Source organism: Quercus suber, unplaced genomic scaffold (assembly GCF_002906115.3).
Source record: "Quercus suber isolate HL8 unplaced genomic scaffold, Cork oak 2.0 scaffold_514, whole genome shotgun sequence".
NCBI classification, from domain to species: domain Eukaryota; kingdom Viridiplantae; phylum Streptophyta; class Magnoliopsida; order Fagales; family Fagaceae; genus Quercus; species Quercus suber.
Window position 1 is genome coordinate 400,103 of NW_027069963.1, and position 19,724 is coordinate 419,826.

General features: G+C 34.2%; 3 protein-coding genes across 9 annotated transcripts in view; 1 reads left to right on the forward strand and 2 right to left on the reverse strand.

The window, feature by feature from the left end:
* Nucleotides 1-1,980: 1,980 nt before the first annotated feature.
* Nucleotides 1,981-2,793, forward strand: LOC111991059 (pentatricopeptide repeat-containing protein At2g25580-like). The gene is made up of 2 exons (XM_065763580.1): nucleotides 1,981-2,331; nucleotides 2,365-2,793. The coding sequence occupies exons 1-2, from the start codon at nucleotides 1,981-1,983 to the stop codon at nucleotides 2,782-2,784; spliced, it is 771 nt and encodes a 256-aa protein (XP_065619652.1). The 3' UTR covers nucleotides 2,785-2,793.
* Nucleotides 2,794-5,858: 3,065 nt separating this feature from the next.
* On the reverse strand, nucleotides 5,859-14,170 carry LOC111991055 (pentatricopeptide repeat-containing protein At4g32450, mitochondrial). Of its 7 annotated transcripts, none has more exons than XM_065763573.1 (6): nucleotides 13,994-14,170; nucleotides 12,417-12,520; nucleotides 9,954-10,782; nucleotides 8,519-9,881; nucleotides 6,447-6,534; nucleotides 5,859-6,246 (listed from the first exon to the last, which is right to left on the reverse strand). In XM_065763573.1, the coding sequence occupies exons 3-4, from the start codon at nucleotides 10,712-10,714 to the stop codon at nucleotides 8,534-8,536; spliced, it is 2,109 nt and encodes a 702-aa protein (XP_065619645.1). In that variant the 5' UTR covers nucleotides 10,715-10,782; nucleotides 12,417-12,520; nucleotides 13,994-14,170; the 3' UTR covers nucleotides 5,859-6,246; nucleotides 6,447-6,534; nucleotides 8,519-8,533. The 7 variants fall into 7 exon arrangements, with proteins under 7 accessions (XP_065619645.1, XP_065619646.1, XP_065619640.1 ...); XM_065763574.1 differs by having other exon boundaries at nucleotides 8,519-10,267; nucleotides 10,667-10,782; nucleotides 13,994-14,168; XM_065763568.1 differs by having other exon boundaries at nucleotides 8,519-10,782.
* Nucleotides 14,171-17,755: 3,585 nt separating this feature from the next.
* Nucleotides 17,756-19,724, reverse strand: part of LOC111991060 (uncharacterized) — a gene marked incomplete in the record, with an annotated part of 3,259 nt that continues 1,290 nt past the window's right edge. The window contains 3 exon segments of the mRNA XM_065763575.1: nucleotides 17,756-18,224; nucleotides 18,718-18,737; nucleotides 19,684-19,710. Coding sequence (XP_065619647.1) covers nucleotides 18,194-18,224; nucleotides 18,718-18,737; nucleotides 19,684-19,710 — 78 coding nt within the window.

Genomic DNA, 19,724 nt, shown 5'->3' on the forward strand with positions numbered 1-19,724 from the left:
AAATCTGCATGTTTCTTTTTCTTTTTTTTGAGTAAAACAGAGAGGTTAATGTATTCGAGACTTTGAGTTATGGTAATTTTACTGTAGAATGTCAATTTGACTTTGCTAATAGGAAAGTCTACGAATAGGTGCACGATTTTTTCTGCGAATAGGTGCACGATTGTTTTTTCAAACTCAAGGCCGTGTCAAATGCTCGTCAAAATAAGGCCGTGTTAAATGTCAACATAAATGTGAGACAATAATGAGAGTTTGTCTGTCTTAATGAAATTCTAGAAGTATATATTTGTAACTCAAGTGCACTAAAATGTTTTTGCAATAAAAGATGATATGTCTATAACAATTTTACAATAAATTACATGTGGTTAATTGTTATTGGTTCAAATTTAAAACTAACACTAAGATTACTTTTTTGCTCCAACAATAACAACTAATAACAATCTACTACTTAAGATTTGTTGTAAAAATATTGTAAATATATCATTTCTTTTTTGGAATAAATTGTGGGTTTTCAAATTAAATGAATAAATGATTAATTTAGTGTGACATAATGAATGAGATACCATGCCTTGTGAAAGCAACAGATATTAATTAACTCAAATCTTCTTTTCTTTCTTCTCATATAATAAAATCCAATTATAAAAATAAGGAATGAGTGTTTTTAGGATATTTGTTAATATATTATTTAAATAAAATTTTAATATTACTTTTATGAAAAATATTAAAAAATTGTCCAAAAAATCTGTTGCTTTTTTCTATTTTCATAAAAAAAATTCTAAAAATATTTTTCAAACCAAAATCCTTAAGACATCCGATAAATTTTTCCAAAAAAATAAATAAAAAGTTCTATTTATTTTTGTGTGAAATGTTTTCAAAAAAATAATTAATATTTGGTACAATTAAAAATGTCAATCAACGAAAAACTTTTTTTTTTTTTTTTTGTGTTGTTAATATATGCACTAAAATCACGGTTTAAAAAGTATATAACATTTTTCAGGAAAAGCTTGGACTTCATCCCACAATTCCTATCCCCTTTTAAGTTTCAAGTTTCAACACATTTTTCCATCGCCACTACTTCCTTCCATATCATAAGCATAAATTTTTTTCCAAAAAAATAGCTTGGACTTTATCCCGCAGCTCTTTACCCCTTTCAAGTTTCAATTTGCCATTACTACTACTTCCTTCCATATCATTGATGGTCATTGCCCCCTATCCAATCGTTGTCAACTTGACCATCGTTGTCTGCCACATTCTGGCCATTGGTTGCTGGTTGTTTTTAGTTGTTGAACATTGTCACCAACCACTGCTGGTTACCACCCATCTATTGTCGCAGGGACAGGCCAGGACTTGGAGTTAGGGAGAGCGGTTTTATTGTTAGCTACATGCCGTGGTTTCGGCTTTCGACTTTCGGCTCTATTTCTTAGTCGGCAAAAGTTTTCTTTTATTATTATTTTTTTATTGTGTGTGTAGAGCGTGTCTTTTGTTAGTAAAGACAAAATTATTTTATTTGTTTTTTGAAGGGCTAAGTTGTTTGTTTTTGGTAAAATTGGTTGATTAGTCTCAATTTTTTTTTTTAGCTTTGCTATTGCCTATTGGTAATTTTTGTTGTTGGGCTAATATTTAGGGCTTGTATTTTTTTTTTTTTTTTAGATTTTAGATCTATAATTTTTTTAATGGACTTTAAAAGGACGAAAATACGAAATCTACAAATTTTTTTACAAATTGTTGTTGTGATTAGTGGTTATTACTTATTAGTAAGTAAAAGAGTGATATAAGTAGTAGACTCAGATGCAAACTAATAAGAATTTGTTACCTCAATAGTTTGTAAAAATATTGTAAAAAAGTTTATAGCTGTAGCATTTCTCTTATAATGATCAATAAGGGAAACAAAATGTAATTTTATTGAACGAAGTTGCTAAAATTAGAACCTAAATATATAGTTATATAATTATATTATTTAAAAAAAAATTAGGGGGGGGGAGAATGAAACCTGATGGTCGAATGTTTATTGGTGTTTTATCTGCTTGTTGTGTTTTGGGAGACATTGATGAGGGAATGTTGCACTTTGAATCAATGATCAAGGATTATGGCATAGTCCCATCCATGGATCATTATGTGAAGGTTATAGACATGCTAGGAAGTATAGGATATCTGGATGAAGCTTTTGAGTTCATAGAAAAGATGCCATTGGAGCCAAGTGTTAATATATGGGAAACCTTGATGGATCTCTGTAGAGTTCATGGGCATATGGAGCTTGGTGATTGTTGTGCTGAGCTTGTTGAGCAGCTGGATCCCTCACGCATGAATGAGCAACCGAAGGCTAGCCTTCTACCTGTAAAACCTTTAGACCTTGCATAACAGAAAGAGAAGAAGGAACTAGTAAGTCAAAGTCTTTTAGAAGTTAGGAGTCGGGTCCATGAATATCAAGCGGGAGATAGATCTCATCCTAACACTGATAAGCTCTATACGGAACTTAGGCATTTAAGGGAACAAATGAAAGAGGCTGGTTACATACCAGAGACTAGATTTGTGTTGTATGACATAGACCATGAATCCAAGGAGGAAGCTCTTCTTGCTCATAGTGAGAGACTTGCGATTGCTGATGGTCTCCTTAATAGTCCAGTTCGTTCACCCATTAGGATAATCAAGAATCTTCGTGTTTGTGGTGATTGCCATACTGCACTAAAAGTCATCTCAAAGATCGTTGGCAGAGAATTGATTATACAAGATGCTAAGAGGTTCCACCATTTCAAAGATGGGTTGTGCTCTTGCCGGTATTATTGGTGAAAAAAGAAACTTGAGGTATTATTTACATTAAAAATTAATAATAATAAGTTTGAAAAATATTTTTTTTTGAGTCTCTATTGTTTGTGGATTTTGTGTTTGAATATGGTATATTCTTGTTAAGCATGTTAGCAATGTTGACTCTTATGATTTGAAGTTATTTGAATTCTATTTTTGCTTTTTGTTTCCTGTTGAGATGGGATGATTGGTAAACAATAATCTAGTTGGATATTTACATCTTCAGCTCTTGTTTTTTACAGTCCCTATATGATTTATGTTATATCATTAAATAGACAAATCTGAGTAGAGGACATATTAAAGTGTTGAAGGTATATAGCCCATGCCTATGTGAATCATAATCTTTTAGTGTTTGCTGTTAGTGGTGAGGTTTGAGGTGCATGTGTTAGAGCACTTGTAACAGTGAAGCTAAATAGCTATATAGTTATTTTAGCTCTACCAAAACACAAAAATCAACCATATAGCAGTGGAGCTAAATGTATTTTTTTTTTTTTTTTACTTTCATTGTTACAGTGAACAGTTATAGATAGCTATGTATTGTAGCTAAGAACTAATTTTTTTTTTTTTTTATTCCCAGCCCGATTAAAAAACATAAAACGCAACAAATGAAACTCATGCAAAGCACAACCACTCAATTTGATTTCCATGGCTCCACCACTCTTCATATCGATTCAAATGAGCTCTAGCCACCAATTCAAACCATAACAACAAAATCCACACCGATTTAAAATGCAAAACTCAACAACTGAAACCCAAGCAAAATGCAACCACCAATTTGATCTCCATGGCTCCACCACTCTCATCGATTCAAACAAACTCCGGCCACCGAAACTAATTCAAAAACCCACCACAGATTTAGCAACCCACAACTATTCAGCAACCCACGCCGATTCAACCCACGACACCGATTCAACCCACCTTTGAAACCCAACCACCGATTCAACGTTAATACTGGAATTGAAACCCAGCCAACACACCTCTGAAACCCAGCTGATTCAAACCACCTTTGAAACCCACACCGATTCAAGCCACCTCTGAAACCCAGCCGATTCAAACCACCACTTTAAACCCAATAAACACCGATTCAACCCAACCAAAAACAACTGAGTGAAGAGAAAAAAAAAAAAAAATAGAGAGAAAATGAGAGACAGAGAAATAGAAAGATAGTTAGAGAAGAGGGAGAGTTAGAGAAGAAAGGGAGAGATAGAATAAAATATTAGAAGATTGAGACGATAATAGGCTATCATGATGATTGAAATTTTTTTTTTAGTCAAAAGATAAATTTGTATGTATGTAATTTGGGGTTAAAACAAAATATTATTGTTACTCTAGTTTCTTATTTGCTATTATGATGATTGAGAAATTGTTTTTGTAAAAAAAAAAAAATGTATAAGTATTGGAGGGGGGGGGGGGGGGAAGGGGGGGGGGGGAAGGCCCAACCTAACGTAGTGGACCCAGGGCCCCATTTGAGGACTACTGTGCATCCGAAGGGAAGGAAGTGGTATGGGCAAGGTCCATCTGGAAGAAGGATATCCGGAAAAGAAAGATGAGTACAATCCGAAAAGGTCGCCATCGGTCCGAAGAGATTCTATTCCTTGGATGCGAATAGTATTGATTAATCAAATGTGTAGAAGGTCCGAATGATCTTCCAAGCATTCCTATTGATCAAGATAAGCTCTGAGTATATCTGGAGACGATAAGAATGAGGAAATATCTAAGGAAAAAGCTACTACTACTGTATTAAATACACTGCAGCAACTTTTCTGACCGCATTTATGTGGAGAAGACCCCTGAACAGGGTAATCTCATCTACCACCACTCACAAAAAGCTGAAGAAGATACATGACATGACATACACTCAAGTAGAAGCCTAGATAAAAAAACAAGTGGACGATGGAGATGGGAGGGGAGGATGTTATATAAAGAAGAAGGACTCCTAAAAGAAGGGGAGGTGGATTTGTAACCCTAAGAACTGTAATCTGTATTCAATTTATTAGAAGTCTCTTCGAACTTGAACTCACTTAGTCTTTACGTATACTTTTATGCTGGTTAATACTGGTATGTTGTGATCAACTGTTGTAAGTTCAATAGTTAACCTAACTCTATCACCCACGCTCTACAAATTTATTGTTTTTGAACTTGGGCCACAAATCCTGACCCTACAAGTATAATTTGGGGTTAAAAAAATCACTTTTTAACATTATACAGTTATTTGCTACTATGTGGCGACGGCGGTAGTGGCAGCGGTAGTGATCACAGTGGCGATGGAAGAGTCGGTGGTGGCAGTAGTGATTGCAGTGGCGGTGGAAGAGTCGACGGTGGCGGTAGCAGTTGCATGTGGTTGTGATTATTGTTTATTGTAGTGAATATATTATTTTATTGTAGTGAATATATTATTTTATTGTAGTGAATATATTATTTTATTGTGTTGAAAGTTAAAATAGATCCACTGCTATAGCATGTGAGTAGGTAAAATAAATAAAGTAACTTTTTGTAATGCCAAATAGTTAAAATTTTAGTTCTACTGCTGTGAATGCTCTTATGCATGTCTAATGCCAATGAGAAGTGCTATAATTTTGCAACAAGCTTTTACATATTTGGAAATCATAATTTAAATTGAATGTGACATATTTTACAGTTAATTTTGGAGGGTAGTATCAAGACTGTTAATTTGGATAATTGACATGCATGGGTTGGTTGTAACACGTATTCATTTGATTATCCAACTTGCCCCAACTGCATTCTACACTTGTGAAGAATCTCATATTTAGCCGTGGTCAAATAAGTATAGGCACCATGCTGCATCTGTTATTAGACTTGACTAGGACTCAGATTGATATAATTTTCACTAGCTCCTTATCCATGCAAGGTATGGGATTGAAAATGAATTAAAAATGATTATTTAAAAATTTCTATTAAATTTGAAACATCAATTTAAAAAAGTTACTTTCAATGTATTTTTCGTCCCATTACTGCTATATTATGGCATGGCCAAGCTTGACGCGGCCATTTTGCCAAAAATGTCACTGTGGGGCATGATTGCTTTTGAACACATGAAAAACTATAATAACGGTTGACAACCAACCTTTACCATAAAAATTGGGGATTGAACTTGTTTTTATTTTTTGGATAAGTGGGGATTTGAACTTGATGTTTTAACAATATATAGATGGCTACTGCTAGTTCACATAGACAGTAGAAAATTTATCTGAGAGGACTTGAAAGAATAATGCTTCAGTGTGGCTGAGAATGCACCACTTTCCAATTGTTTGCCTCATCATACCTTCACGGAGCCAAGACCCTGATAATAGTAAAAAATCATCCATCACAGGGGCAGTGATTAGTTGCTGACTTCCTGAGTTATCTAGGCAAGTTGTGTTTGTTTTTCTTCACTAGTTTCCTGTGAGTAAGCACCACGGCTTTTCCTTGAAATCTCTACAGCAAGACCTGCACGACCTGACTCTAACATGAGAATATGAGATTGAGCTAATTCCATCTTACAAACCCAGCACCCCTCCCCCCTAAAAATAATAATAATAATAAGAAGAAGAAGAAGAAGAAGAGGCCAATGATATATATATATATATATATATATAACCAAAGGTGAAATCAAGATAAACGAAAAGAGAATAAAGAAAATGTCATACCAAATGCATAGGGCTTCTCGCATCTACGAGGTCTAGGAGAAGTGGTTAGTAGGCAACATTACCCTTAATTTTTGCAAAAGTTGATTCCCTGAAAATACAAAAAATAAATAATACATTATATTGATCAACAAAAATAATGAATCAAGTACACAAGAGGTATACTAGATGAATAACATTTAAGTTCTAGGATTACAATGATCCATAAATTTCAAAAAATTAGAGACAGGATACGTCCCTGCAACTAGCAACCATTAAAACTGTGTTTTGAAAAATTGCATCTTCATATGAAAAAAAAAATAATAATAATAAAATAAAATCAAACTAAAATTCCAATTCAACAAAATAATTCTTTATTGGTAAGTTATTTGCGCATCCAATGGATTTCAAACCCACAATCTCACTGGCCATCTCATTTTTTGTTAATTCCCTAGACAACAAAAATAAACTAAAGATTTAAAAATAAAACTAAAATTCCAATTCTATAATAATTTTTTATCGTAAGTCATACACATCCAAATCCACAATCTCACTCCCCATCTCATTATTATGGAAGGAGGAAGTGACATTTGAGCTAGACTCATTAGTGTTCCAATCCTACAAATATTGAGATGTTCACGGCCTCAATTGATTCTCATTCCAATCCAGGATATAACGTAACTCTAAAAACCCTCAGTTAGTTCTTTTCTCATACATAGATTATTAAAGCCCTTAATTGGAGGCAATAAGTCATCAAAGAGCTATAAGGTCTACAATTCATGTTGCTCAAATGATCTAGTGGCTAGGCCTCTGACATAAAAATCGAACTGCATTCAATGTTCAAAGATTCCTTTATCTTTGATACCCCAAAATGAGGGGAACTTGCAGGTCAAAAGATATTCCAACATTCAACATATTGCTATCAGTTGTAGTCATTTATTCATTTTGAACATAAAGTTTCAGCATTAGGTTCTTGGCAACTTCTGTTTTTTATTTATTTATTTATTTATTATTATTTTTTTAATAATACTACTATTTGAACATTATTTGGGCTTGTTTTAGTTGATAAAATTATCAGCTGAAGAATGTGGATTTACAATGAATTGCAATATCTATAATGGAAATTATCTAAATAAATTTGTATGCAAGTGGTCCTTCATGTGTTCAAAAGCAGTCATGTCCCAGTGACATTTTTGGCAAAATGGCCATGCCATAATATAGCAGTAATGGGATGAAAAAGAAGAGGAGGAGGAGGGGGGAGGTGGGGATCTTGGTAATGAATACATTGAAAGTAACTTTTCAAAATTAATGTTTCAAATTTAATAGAAATTTTTAAATCATCATTTTTAAATCATTTTCCATCCCATGCCTTGCATGGATAAGGAGCTAGTGAAAATTATATCAATCTGAGTCCTAGTTAAGTCTAATAAGTAATAACAAATGCAGCTCGGTGCCTATACTTATTTGACCACAGCATAAATATGAGATTCTTCACAAGTGTAGAATGCAGTTAGGGCAAGTTGGATAATCAAATGAATACGTGTTACAACCAACCCATGCATGTCAATTATCCAAATTGACAGTCTTGAAACTACCCTCCAATATTACCTGTAAAATATGTCACATTCAATTTAAATTATGATTTCCAAATATGTAAAAGCCTGTTGCAAAATTATAGCACTTCCCATTGGCATTAGACATGCATAACACATGCACCTCAAACCACCACTAACAGCAAACACTGAAAGATTATGATTCACATAGGCACGGGCTATATACCTTCAACACTTTAATATGTCCTCTACTTAGATTTGTCTATTTGATGATATAACATAAATCATATAGAGGCTGTAAGAAGCTAGAGCTGAAGATGTAAATATCCAACTAGATTATTGTTTACCAATCATCCCATCTCAACAGGAAACAGAAAGCAAAAATAGAATTCAGATAACTTCACATCATAAGAGTCAACATTGCTAACATGCTTAACAAAAATATACCATATTCAAACATAAAATCCACAAACAATAGAAACTCAAAAATATATATTTTTCAAACTAATTATCATTAATTTTTAATGTAAAATAGAATAGTACCTCAAGTTTCTTTTTTCACCAATAATCCCGGCAAGAGCACAACCCATCTTTGAAATGGTGGAACCTCTTAGCATCTCGTATAATCAATTCTCTGCCAACGATCTTTGAGATGACCTTTAGTGCAGTATGGCAATCACCACAAACACGAAGATTCTTGATTATCCTAATGGGTGAACGAACTGGACTATTAAGGAGACCATCAGCAATCGCAAGTCTCTCACTATGAGCAAGAAGAGCTTCCTCCTTGGATTCATGGTCTATGTCATGCAACACAAATCTAGTCTCTGGTATGTAACCAGCCTCTTTCATTTGTTCCCTTAAATGCCTAAGTTCCGCATAGAGCTTATTAGTGTTAGGATGAGATCTATCTCCCGCTCGATATTCATGGACCCGGCTTCTAACATCTAAAAGACTTTGACTTGCTAGTTCCTTCTTCTCTTTCTGTTTTGCAAGGTCTGAAGGTTTTACATGTAGAAGGCCAGCCTTCGATTGCTCATTCATGAGTGAGGGGTCCAGCTGCTCAACAAGCTCAGCACAGCGATCACCAAGCTCCATGTGCCCATGAACTCTGCAGAGATCCATCAAGGTTTTCCATATATTAACACTGGGCTCCAATGGCATTTTTTCTATGAACTCAAAAGCTTCATCTAGATATCCTGTACTTCCTAGCATGTCTATTACCTTCACATAATGATCCATGGATGGGACTATGCCATAATCCTTGATCATTGATTCAAAGTGCAACATTCCCTCATCAATGTCTCCCAAAACACTACAAGCAGATAAAACACCAATAAACATTCGACCATCAGGTTTCATTCCTGTTTTCTTGAATTGAGTGAACAAATCAATGGCATCCTCCCCAAGACCATTCTTAGCAAGCCATGTCATCATAGTGTCCCACGACGTCAAATTGCGGGTTGGCATTGCATTAAACACCATGAACGCATCATCCATAGAACCACATTTCCCATACATCTCCATGATTCTGTTATAGGTACTCACTTCTAGTGGTGACAGTGATCTTATGATGTGTTCATGAACAGATTTTGCTTCCTGTAGAGATTGAGCCTCACCACATTCCCACATTAACTGCAAATATCGGGGTAAATCCACGGGATGACATTGCTTAACTAACAACCCTAAAACTTCCACGGCTTCCTTCACTTTCCCTTCATTGCAAAAACCATCTAGCTCCTCTAGAGTACCAAGATATTGGTGACTCTCAGGTGTCTCTAAAAATTTCCCCTCTTGTTTTGGATTATTTGATAATTGAGAACCCTCTGTCATACTCTGAAAAGTATTCAAGGTTGGCAGATATTGTACAACATGTTGGTTCTGCTGATACTGTCCAGAGGTTCGGCTATGCCGAAACATTCCAAGATTGCCCAAGTTATGATCACCTGGGGCTTGTTCAGTTTGCCCACAGTTTTGCCTATAGTTCCCATTTAGGCTTCCCTGAGATTCTGAAAGGCCTTGGGAATCAAACCCATATGGGTTTTGCCTCACTTCACTAGCACCCTCGTGGGACGACCCGCATGAATTTTGTATATGTCCATTTCCCCCATATACATGATGGTTCTGAAAGAACTCTCCATTGTTATAACCATAATTCCCACCAAAATTTCCATTTTGCTGAACTGAGTGATTTTGAAATCCATTTCTTGTGCTTTCCCTATAAAACCCACTTGAATTCTGCTTCAAACTTGTTAAATTATTAGCATGAATCCCAATTAGGTTCTGCTGCACCTGCCCAACATTTTGATCATAATTTCCTCTAAAATTTCCATTTTGCCCAGTTGGCTTGTTCAGATATGTACTTCTAAAGCTCTCCCTATAAACCCCACTAGAATTTTGGTGAAACTCATTTTGCTCATTAAACCCACTAAAACTCCCATTTTGCCCAACTGGGTAACTTACAAAATCGTTTGTATTGCTTTCTCTATAACCCTCATTGGGGTTTGATTTGTGATGAAAATCTGCAGGGTTTTGGCTCTCACTATGTTTTTTTTTATATTCCAAAGAATCATCTACTTGGCATTGAGACCCATTGGTGTTTTCAAAATCTAATCTTTGAGCGGCAGTGCTAAGATTTTTGAGGAAGGTGAGGGTTTTTCTTGAATTTGAGGAGTTGAGTGAAGAACATACCTTGGATAGGGTTGTGTTTGTGAGAATTGCAGCTCGCTTAGTGGACATCTACGGTTCCCAGACTACTGCTTTAGTAAATACTTCAAAATGAGAGAGTGAAGGAGTTCTTCTAAATACTGTTACAAAGAGAAAGAATTTCAGGGATAGATGCTGGTGTTGAATCGTGTTAGTTTTAGGGAGTTCTTTTTAATGTTTTCAGTTTTCAGTAAAATAAGCGGTATTCAAATGCACACTTAGTACCCCAAGTTAATGTCTTGTCCCCTGCAAATTCCCTCATCTCAGCTATATATATGTACCTATATTCTTATTGTAAGTGATAGATAGAAACGGAGAAACACTGAGAGATAAAGAACAAAGATATATATATATATATGTATGTATGTGTGTGTGTGTGTGTGTGTGTATTCAGTGTTAGAAATAATATAATGTGGTGAATGCCACTAAAGAATAAGTAATTAATATATAATCTTACTCTCATGTGTTCTTTTTCTTATCTTTATATTTCCTTTATTTTACATTAATTGATGACTTTTTTTTTTTGGGAGAAGATATTTTTGAGACTTCATCATCCTCAATAAAGGTTTTTAAAGAAAAAATTAATTGGGTTGGTAAGGGTGGATGGAAAGGATGTGGAAATATAATATGTTGCCTTGTGTGTGGGTTAGAATCAATTACACATGGTATAACTCTTTGTTAATATCATACCACTTAAAAAACATTTTATTTGATTATTTTGAAATTACATTATATGCTCACTTTGTTCTTAATACACACACCAAATTTTATACTAATACAATGTTATTTAATATACAATCCATTAACTCATATATATTTTGTTTATAAATATTTTTTTCTTAAAAAATTAACTTTAAATATTTTGTAAATGAGATAGCTATTAATATCTAATAATCTTAATATTTTGCAACCATGTAGGGTTGTGTACAATGATATAATATAATCTAATAGTGAGTTTGTTGAAAAAAATGCATCCATTAAAAAGGGTTTGTTGAAAAAAATGCATCTGTTAAATAATTATAGAATTGTGTAACAACGATAAAATTACAGTATGTGTACAAAAATATTATACTCAGTGGGTTTGTATATCAAAATTATACTCGAATTCTAAGGGTACGTTTGGTACACTTAATGAAGATTACAATAGAAATTGTAATCTTTATTACTAGAAATAAAATGTGTTGTAATGTAATAATTAAACATATTTATAAGTTTGGCTGAGTTATAACATTAGAATAAAATTTAAGATTTATTTTAGGAAATATCTTACTCATACAATTACATCTCTTTAAAAATTGTTATTTTTTAAATTTAAGAGACATATGTGTTATTTTTTATGATTTTTATTTTTATAATTGTTAGTGTATATGAAAAGTTTGTTTATTTGGAAATATATTAAGTTTTGAAATTATTACACTTACTAAGGAATAGCTAATACAACTCATTTAAAGAAGAATAGTTATTCCTCATTTTAAAGAATAGCTATTCATAAGAAATGATTATTCATTATAATAAAAATATAACCAAATTAAAGAATAACTAAACCATAGGAATAACTATTACATTATGATGTCTATTATAGTCTACCAAACATGCACTTAAGCAGCCAACAAAAAAAAAGTCATTATTATGGAAGAGGTACAGCCCTATGTATGCAAACATGCCAGATAATTTATACAACCAAAAAAAAAAAAAAAAAAATATTTAACAAGGATTATTAGATAGAGTGCCATACCATGAGCCCGCTCAAAAAGCCATCAAATATAATCCGGTTCCAGCTATCAAAGCAGGAATTAATAGAAAACCCTGCCTTTGGTATTTGCCCATTTGAAGTGATTGCTATGACAAGAAATAAAAGATAAACCCAGTCAATGTAAAGAGCAATTTAGTTAAAAAAAAAAAAAATTATAAATCATTTCATACACCATATAACACCTTGCCTTAGTTCACTCTCTCTCTCTCTCTCTCTCTCTCACCTACCTACCAATGACCTTTTATAGATTTCGCAAAAATGAGAACTTTATGCATTGGTTACTGACTTTTTTATTTTATAAAGCATAAGTTAATTAGACCAGTAGTTACATTTCATAAGAGGGGTTGTGAAAACAAAAATGTAATAGATAGCTTTCATATTAGTTTGCAAATTCTCAGCATTGAAGGTCAGTATTTCATTCCTGGCCTCGCTTGATTTCTTCTCTGCTCTAAAAAGAATAAAATTAAGGTCCAATTAGTTCAAAATTGACCACATTGGACCAAAGTGGATCGAGTGACACCAAATTGGACCAAATGAGACTAAAACGGATTGAATGGACCCATCGAAGTGGTCCAAAGTGATGCTTTAGCTTTTAGATTTTATTATATAGATTACTATATTGGGCTTCTCAAGTTAGCCATTCATCATCCCCTCAAAAAAACGAAAGGAAAAAACAGTTAACCATGCATCATATCACGCCATGTTTATTTAGGACCTGTTTTGACCCTTCGTCCATAAGAATCCTTTGGCCTTGGCATGTCTTTGTTTCTATCATATTTAACATTATATTCGTTATGTTAGGTGTTGCATGACCGTCTCTATATGATCATAGACAAGTCGCCTTTCACCCCTGAAAGCATGACTCGCAATTTTATAACAGAGCATATCTTGCAATTTCCAAACCAACCTTTACACACACACAGACGCTGATCCAAGAAAATGTATAGCACAGATAACAGCAAAAGTTCTTTTTCCGTTCTTGGCAGAAAATGTATAGCACAGACCCAATTTCTCAAAAAAAAAAAAAATCATTAACACGCTACACATTGAGATAACAGCAGTCATTGATCTGCTCTGTTTTTGTACGTGTATGAAAAGTCAGCAAAAGTTGTAAATATGAGAAAGCGCCTTAGATATAGAATTAGATGCTGAAGCACAACAATGCGTGGTGGGTGGAGCACAAATATTGGATCAAAACTCCAATGAGAAGTCAGCGAAAATATATAGCACAGAGCAAAAATTGTATAGCACAGACCCAATTTCTCAAAAAAAAATTTTTTTTTCATTAACACACTACACATTAAGTAATCTACCAGCAATTTAAAAGAAAAAATTTACCAGCAAATACCAAGACAAATTAACAACGTAATCTGCCAGCAAGAAAAAAAAAATCTTCAAAAACGTAATCTGCCAGCAATAAGCTGCAAATCTTCAAAAATCTTCAAAAAAAACTTCAAAATAAATCAAGATTGCAGTAGAAATCTGCCAGCAATTAAAAAAAAAAACCTACCAGCAATTTTTGAAAAAGAAATCAAGAACCCTAATGATCAAAAACGTACCTGTGGTTTAAATCGAGAGAGAAAATCTTCAAGATCCTTCACATGGGTTTTGATCGGGCTGCCAACTTCTCTTGATGCTGAGAGTTTTAAGTTTCTATCTTGATGGAATGGATCACAATCTGGAATAGGGAGCGTACATGGAAGTTTTTTTTTTTTTTTTTTCCAAAGGAATGAGTTTTGATTCAATAAATATTATTTTTTTTTTGAGTGAACTGGTGTTAAGAGTAACGGCAGGGTTAGAGGTGTATAACGTTTTGCTCACAGATAAGTAAAGTGTCATTTTTTAAAGGGGAAATTGCAGTTAATTTATCTGTAGTTTGGTTCGTTTTAACAGTGTCCACCTGTGTTTTAAAATTTGTTACTTAACCTATCTAAGTTGACCTCTGTTAGACTCCTGTTACTCACCTCAGCCCTTTCCGTTAAAAAATCCCCTTTACTATATAAGCCACAATAGAAATAGAATTAGAAGCAACATAACAAAGAACGAATTCTTTCTCATCATCTTAGAAATCAATCTTCAAACCCAAATCCCATTCATGACCTGAATCTTGTTCAATTAACACAATAATTGGTTCCCTCTTGATGTATATACAACCAACAATATACATCAAATCTTGCCAAAAAAAAAAAAAAATCAGTTTAAAAGTTACGAACCCGGATAGCAAGGGAAAACAAAAAGAAACCCATAAATCCATTAAACCCAAAAAATTTGAATCCACCGCTCTCCACTGCTTCAATCTTAACCGATCTAGACAATCAGGTTGTTCTGCAACTCAGCCAATCTCACAATTTCATTTTTCTTGTTTCTTTGTTTTTCTTCCTGGTACGGGGTTTTGGGCGGTCCAGAAACGATGTCGGAGCAGTCGAGGCCTTCTGTGGAGCTTGGGTGCTCATGGAAGAAGCAGCAGACGCTGAAATGTGAAACCTAAGCATAGCCCTGCGATATTGTACTTGGGGAAACTTATTGAATAGTTGATGAAGAAGAAGAAGATCCAGTGAAAGTGTGAGTTGGATTTGCGAGAGATTGCTTATAGTGTCGTTATTTGCGAGAAGAAGCAACGCTGCTTGTCGTTTGATGAAGAAGAAGATTCGTGAGCTCGAATAGAGAGGCTTGATATTTCATGTCAGATGAGCTCGAACCTTGGGTTGCTGAATCGGTTGAGTCACTGAGAACCAAGGCTTTGGTTGCTTCGGTGTGTACGTGCTGACACGGGTTAGCTCTCGTATCCTCTGAAAATCAACTCCGAACCCATCTTCTTCTTCTTAAACGATTTAAAATTTTGTGTTTCTGGGTAATAAGGAAATGAAGGGTAAAGATAGAATCCAGCAAATTGGTGGATACCATTTATTCTAATTTTTGTATTTTATTTTGTGATTGTCTTATGAAGAATTAAGTAGTCAATTTTGAATTTAGCAATGGAAGGTTAGCAAATCTATGGGTGTATGTTCACATGAATTTGTGGCTTGTTTGTGATTGTAGGTGTATTGGTTTTCTTGTCATTGTAAAAATATGTTTGGCAATTGCAGTGGGTATTGGTAAGAACGTTAAAGGCACATTTTTGGGGGTTTTTTTTTTTTTTTTTTTTTGGAGATGTGAACATTTCTGGGTTTTGATTGTGAAGAAGAAGAAGAAGGAGAGAAAAGAGGAGAGAGACATAAAATATAATGAAAAAGACACATTTACCCTTATTTTTAACAGTGAAAAGGGAGAGGTGGGTAACAGGAGTCTAACGGAGATCACTTTAAGTGGGTTAAGTGACAAATTTCAAACCATGGGTGGGCACTATTAAAATGGGCCAAACTACAGGTGAGTAAAGTACAGTTTCTCCCTTTCTAAACCTCAAGGTAAAGTGTTTTTTAGGTGTCATTTTCTAAAACTCAACTAGGTAAAATATTTTTTAGACAAACTATAGAGGAATAAAGTGTAATTTTCCCTTGTTTCTATTATATTGGAAATTTGGAACCATTGTCACTACATTTATATGTGGTGGTTCACATTAAATGACAGTGTGAGTCCACTTTTTAAAAGCTTGAAATGCACCAAGAGGGAGAATTAGAATAGAATGGCTTTGATAGTTAATACTAATAATTTAAGTTTCCTAAAAAAAAAAGTGTAAACTCTTGTGAAAAATTTTAATTAGCTTAACTGGTAAAATTTTTAAGATCAAATAAGAACCTTGGGACCACATTTTGTCTAAAACTTATTGATGTCTAAGTATGATATTAAAAAATATGGGCCTCTAATTTGACTTGCCTACTTGTGGTTTCAATTTTGACACTTTACCCACCTGTTATTCCCTCCGTTACTAATCCGTAACCACCTCTCCTTTAGTCGTTACTCTAACACATAATATGTCAAAAACAAGAGCTCAAACAGATCAAAAAGTTAGGGTTTCTGTCTTCAGCCATTACATTAAAAAAATAAAACGGGTATCTATCTTCTTGTTTCCTTTGAATTTATCAATCAAAGCCCAGAGGACAAATAAAGATGAGTGTATTTTTCTATATTCTTGTTTCCTTTGGATTTATCAATGAAATGGGTATTTGTCAAATTTTTTCTCTCTTTTAATCTAATTAAAATTTTATAATTAAAAATCATTTCTTAATGTTCTTCAACTTGTTCTTCATTTTACAACTGGTTCTTCGAATTCTTCATGTTCTTCTCCAAATTCTAACATAATCAACACCAAATTCTCAGCAAATCAAACCCATAAACCTAGTAAAGAAACTAACCCAGATCAAGAAACCAATCACAACAAACCCAGGAAAACACAATCAAACTTGGATTAAACCCAAACCAACACAATCAAATCCAAAATCAAACCCAGATCCCACCACCACTAGCCAACACAATCAAACCACCACCACCCCGCCAACCAAACCAAAGATCCACCCCACCGATCAGTCACCAAACCCACTAAACCATTCACCAAACCCACTGATCAGCCAACAAACCCACGCCAACAAAGTAACCAAACCCACTACCACCATTGTTGATTAAAAAAGATAGAGGAAGAGAGATTTCGCAATCATCAATGGACTGGGCGGAGGCCGAGATCGAGCTCCATTTTGGCCGAGATGGAGACTGAGATTGAGCTCCATTTTGGCCGAGATGGAGATTGAGATCGAGCTCTATTCTCTTTAAACCACTACTAGCCCTCTTCCTAGATCTGCTTCAAACCGCCAAGACAGAGGCTGAGACTGAGACGGATGCAAGAACGAAGGAAATCAGATGAACCCACAACCAAAACCACAAAAAAATGAAACCAATAAAGCAAGAACGAAGGAAAAGGAAACCCATCTCTATGGTGGCCGATGTCCTTAACTCCACCATCGGAGAGAGAGAGAGCAAAGAGATGAGAGAGAGAATGTTGTAGAAGAATAGGTGAGAGGAAAAAGAGACACATAGAGAAGGAAAATATGATATTTATTGTGGTTGACCTATATTTGATTTTTCTGGGCATATGTTCTTATAGAAGTTCTTAAATAATCAAAAACCTTAACTTTTTGATCTGTTTAGGTTTTTGTTTTTGACATATTATATGTAGAGTAACAGCTGAAGGAGATGTGAGTTACATATTAGTAATGGAAGGAATCACAGGTGGGTAAAGTGTCAAAATTGAAACCATGGGTAAGCAAGTTAAATTAGAGGCAAACCACATGTGGGTAAAGTGTAATTATCCCTAAAAAATAATTATTATAAAACTAAAGTTATAAATTCAAATTCTCTCATATCTATAAATAAATAAACAAAAATAGATATGTTGCACAAAGTCGCTCCAATAATATTGAATAGCCAAGGTGACTTAGCAGAACACCAAGGCATTGTCAAATCTCAAATTGCACTAAGTGATTCTAGAATTTTCTTCTTTTCAAAAGACATCTTACGGAATTAAAAAAAAGAAAATGTTGAAGTGTGATCCAGCCTACAGAGCAGCTTTCATACAAAATTTCCTACACATCAGATTGTCTGCTACAGTCAACCTCCCCAACACATCCCCACCCTCTGCAACCATATAAGTATTATAAAGGAGAAGGGATAGGGAAGATAAACTGAAGTAAACCACATAATCTTTTAAAAGTGGATACAAAATTATTAAAGCTATTTCCAAACTCCCGGGGTATGCAGATACATCACAGCAAGCAGCAGCAGCAGCAACATCACGGCTTTGCTTCCGTTCAAGATTAGCAATGAATCCATCAGAATATGTGAACCATGTCATAAGCAAATCTTCAGATGTCAAGGAAAGTAGTAAGAAATATATATATATATATATATAAACCAACCAAAAAAATGATTCAGCAACAAGACTAAATGACTTGAACTAATAATTTTGGATCTTCAGGAAATTTCTGTAGGATTGTTTTAGTAGATACCAGCACTCTAGCACTATATCCTGCCATCATGATTGACATGTGGCTGGGGGAAAAAAGCTTCAGAATAATTATGCCAAACGTAAAGCAGCATGACTTGGGAGCTCCCTAAGGTATCTGATTTTCATCCCTTTTAAAATTGGAATAGCTAGAGAAATTTTACTCAAAAGCCCTTTGGCACCACCCTTATGAGCCCAACATTGTTAATTGGCTGTTAATTCTAGCAACACTAGAAAGCACAAGAAAAATTTTCACATAGAGAAGATTAGATAGTCCATGATCTGATTTATAATCTCAACACTAACACCATGTTATTACTAGTAATTGTCTCAGCGTATGAGAAAGGATACGTCCAGAAAAGCACGAACGACTGCAAAAGAAAAAAAAGACGAATATGTAAAGAAAACAATAAAAATTTGGAATTACACAGTAATGTTGATATGTTATACACGAATAAGTCCCAAGTAACATAAATCAACATATAAATGGCCATTTTGTAAGCTTTCATTTTATTCCCTCCTTGGGCCATATCCCAAGGAAGCCATTCTCTTAATCTCTTCAATTTAGCATTTATTAAATAATCTTTTTCTGTAATCAAAATTTCTGAGCTCCAAGCACAAATAAGACAAGCTATCTCAGTAAGATAATAAGCATTTTTTCATCAATTCTCAGCCAAAAAGGAAAAATCTTCAGTCAGAAATAAAATTCTCTATAAATCATTGGAAGAAAATGTATTGGCAACTACCAACCAGGCAAGCTATGGAAAACAGAAAAGCTCTTTTTAATGAACTTATATCAAAGAACAATTGAAGGCAGATATTTTACACAATTAAACTATAACCAAACTTAAGTAGCTTCCTTGGCCTAACATCATTCACATGAATTTGCAAAGAGAAAAAAACAATAGAGCACTCAATCAAATAGAAGAAATCCTACAATATTATTTGCTTAGAGGGGGCTAGAAGGAATTATGCTAACATTTCAAATAATTTCAGAAATCTTCAAATTAACTGGGTTTGGATCACTTTAAAAATCAGAAACATGTAGAAAATTGCACACTATCACTTAGAAAAGTAAGATTCATGCCTATTGACTGTTGAGCCCCCCCTACCACTTTTCTAAACCCCTTAACTGATGGAATATGTCAAAATAAGAGTGAATCAATGCAAAGTACAAAAAACGACTTTTAAAATAAAATAACAAAAACTAGACAAACAATGCTATGAAAGAGCAAAGCCCTATGGTAACACATCAGAAAGTTTATACCAAAAAAAGAAAAAAAAAATTAACAAGCACTATTAGATAAAAAGCCATACCATGAGCCCGCTCAAAAAGCCATCAAAATAAAACCGGTTCC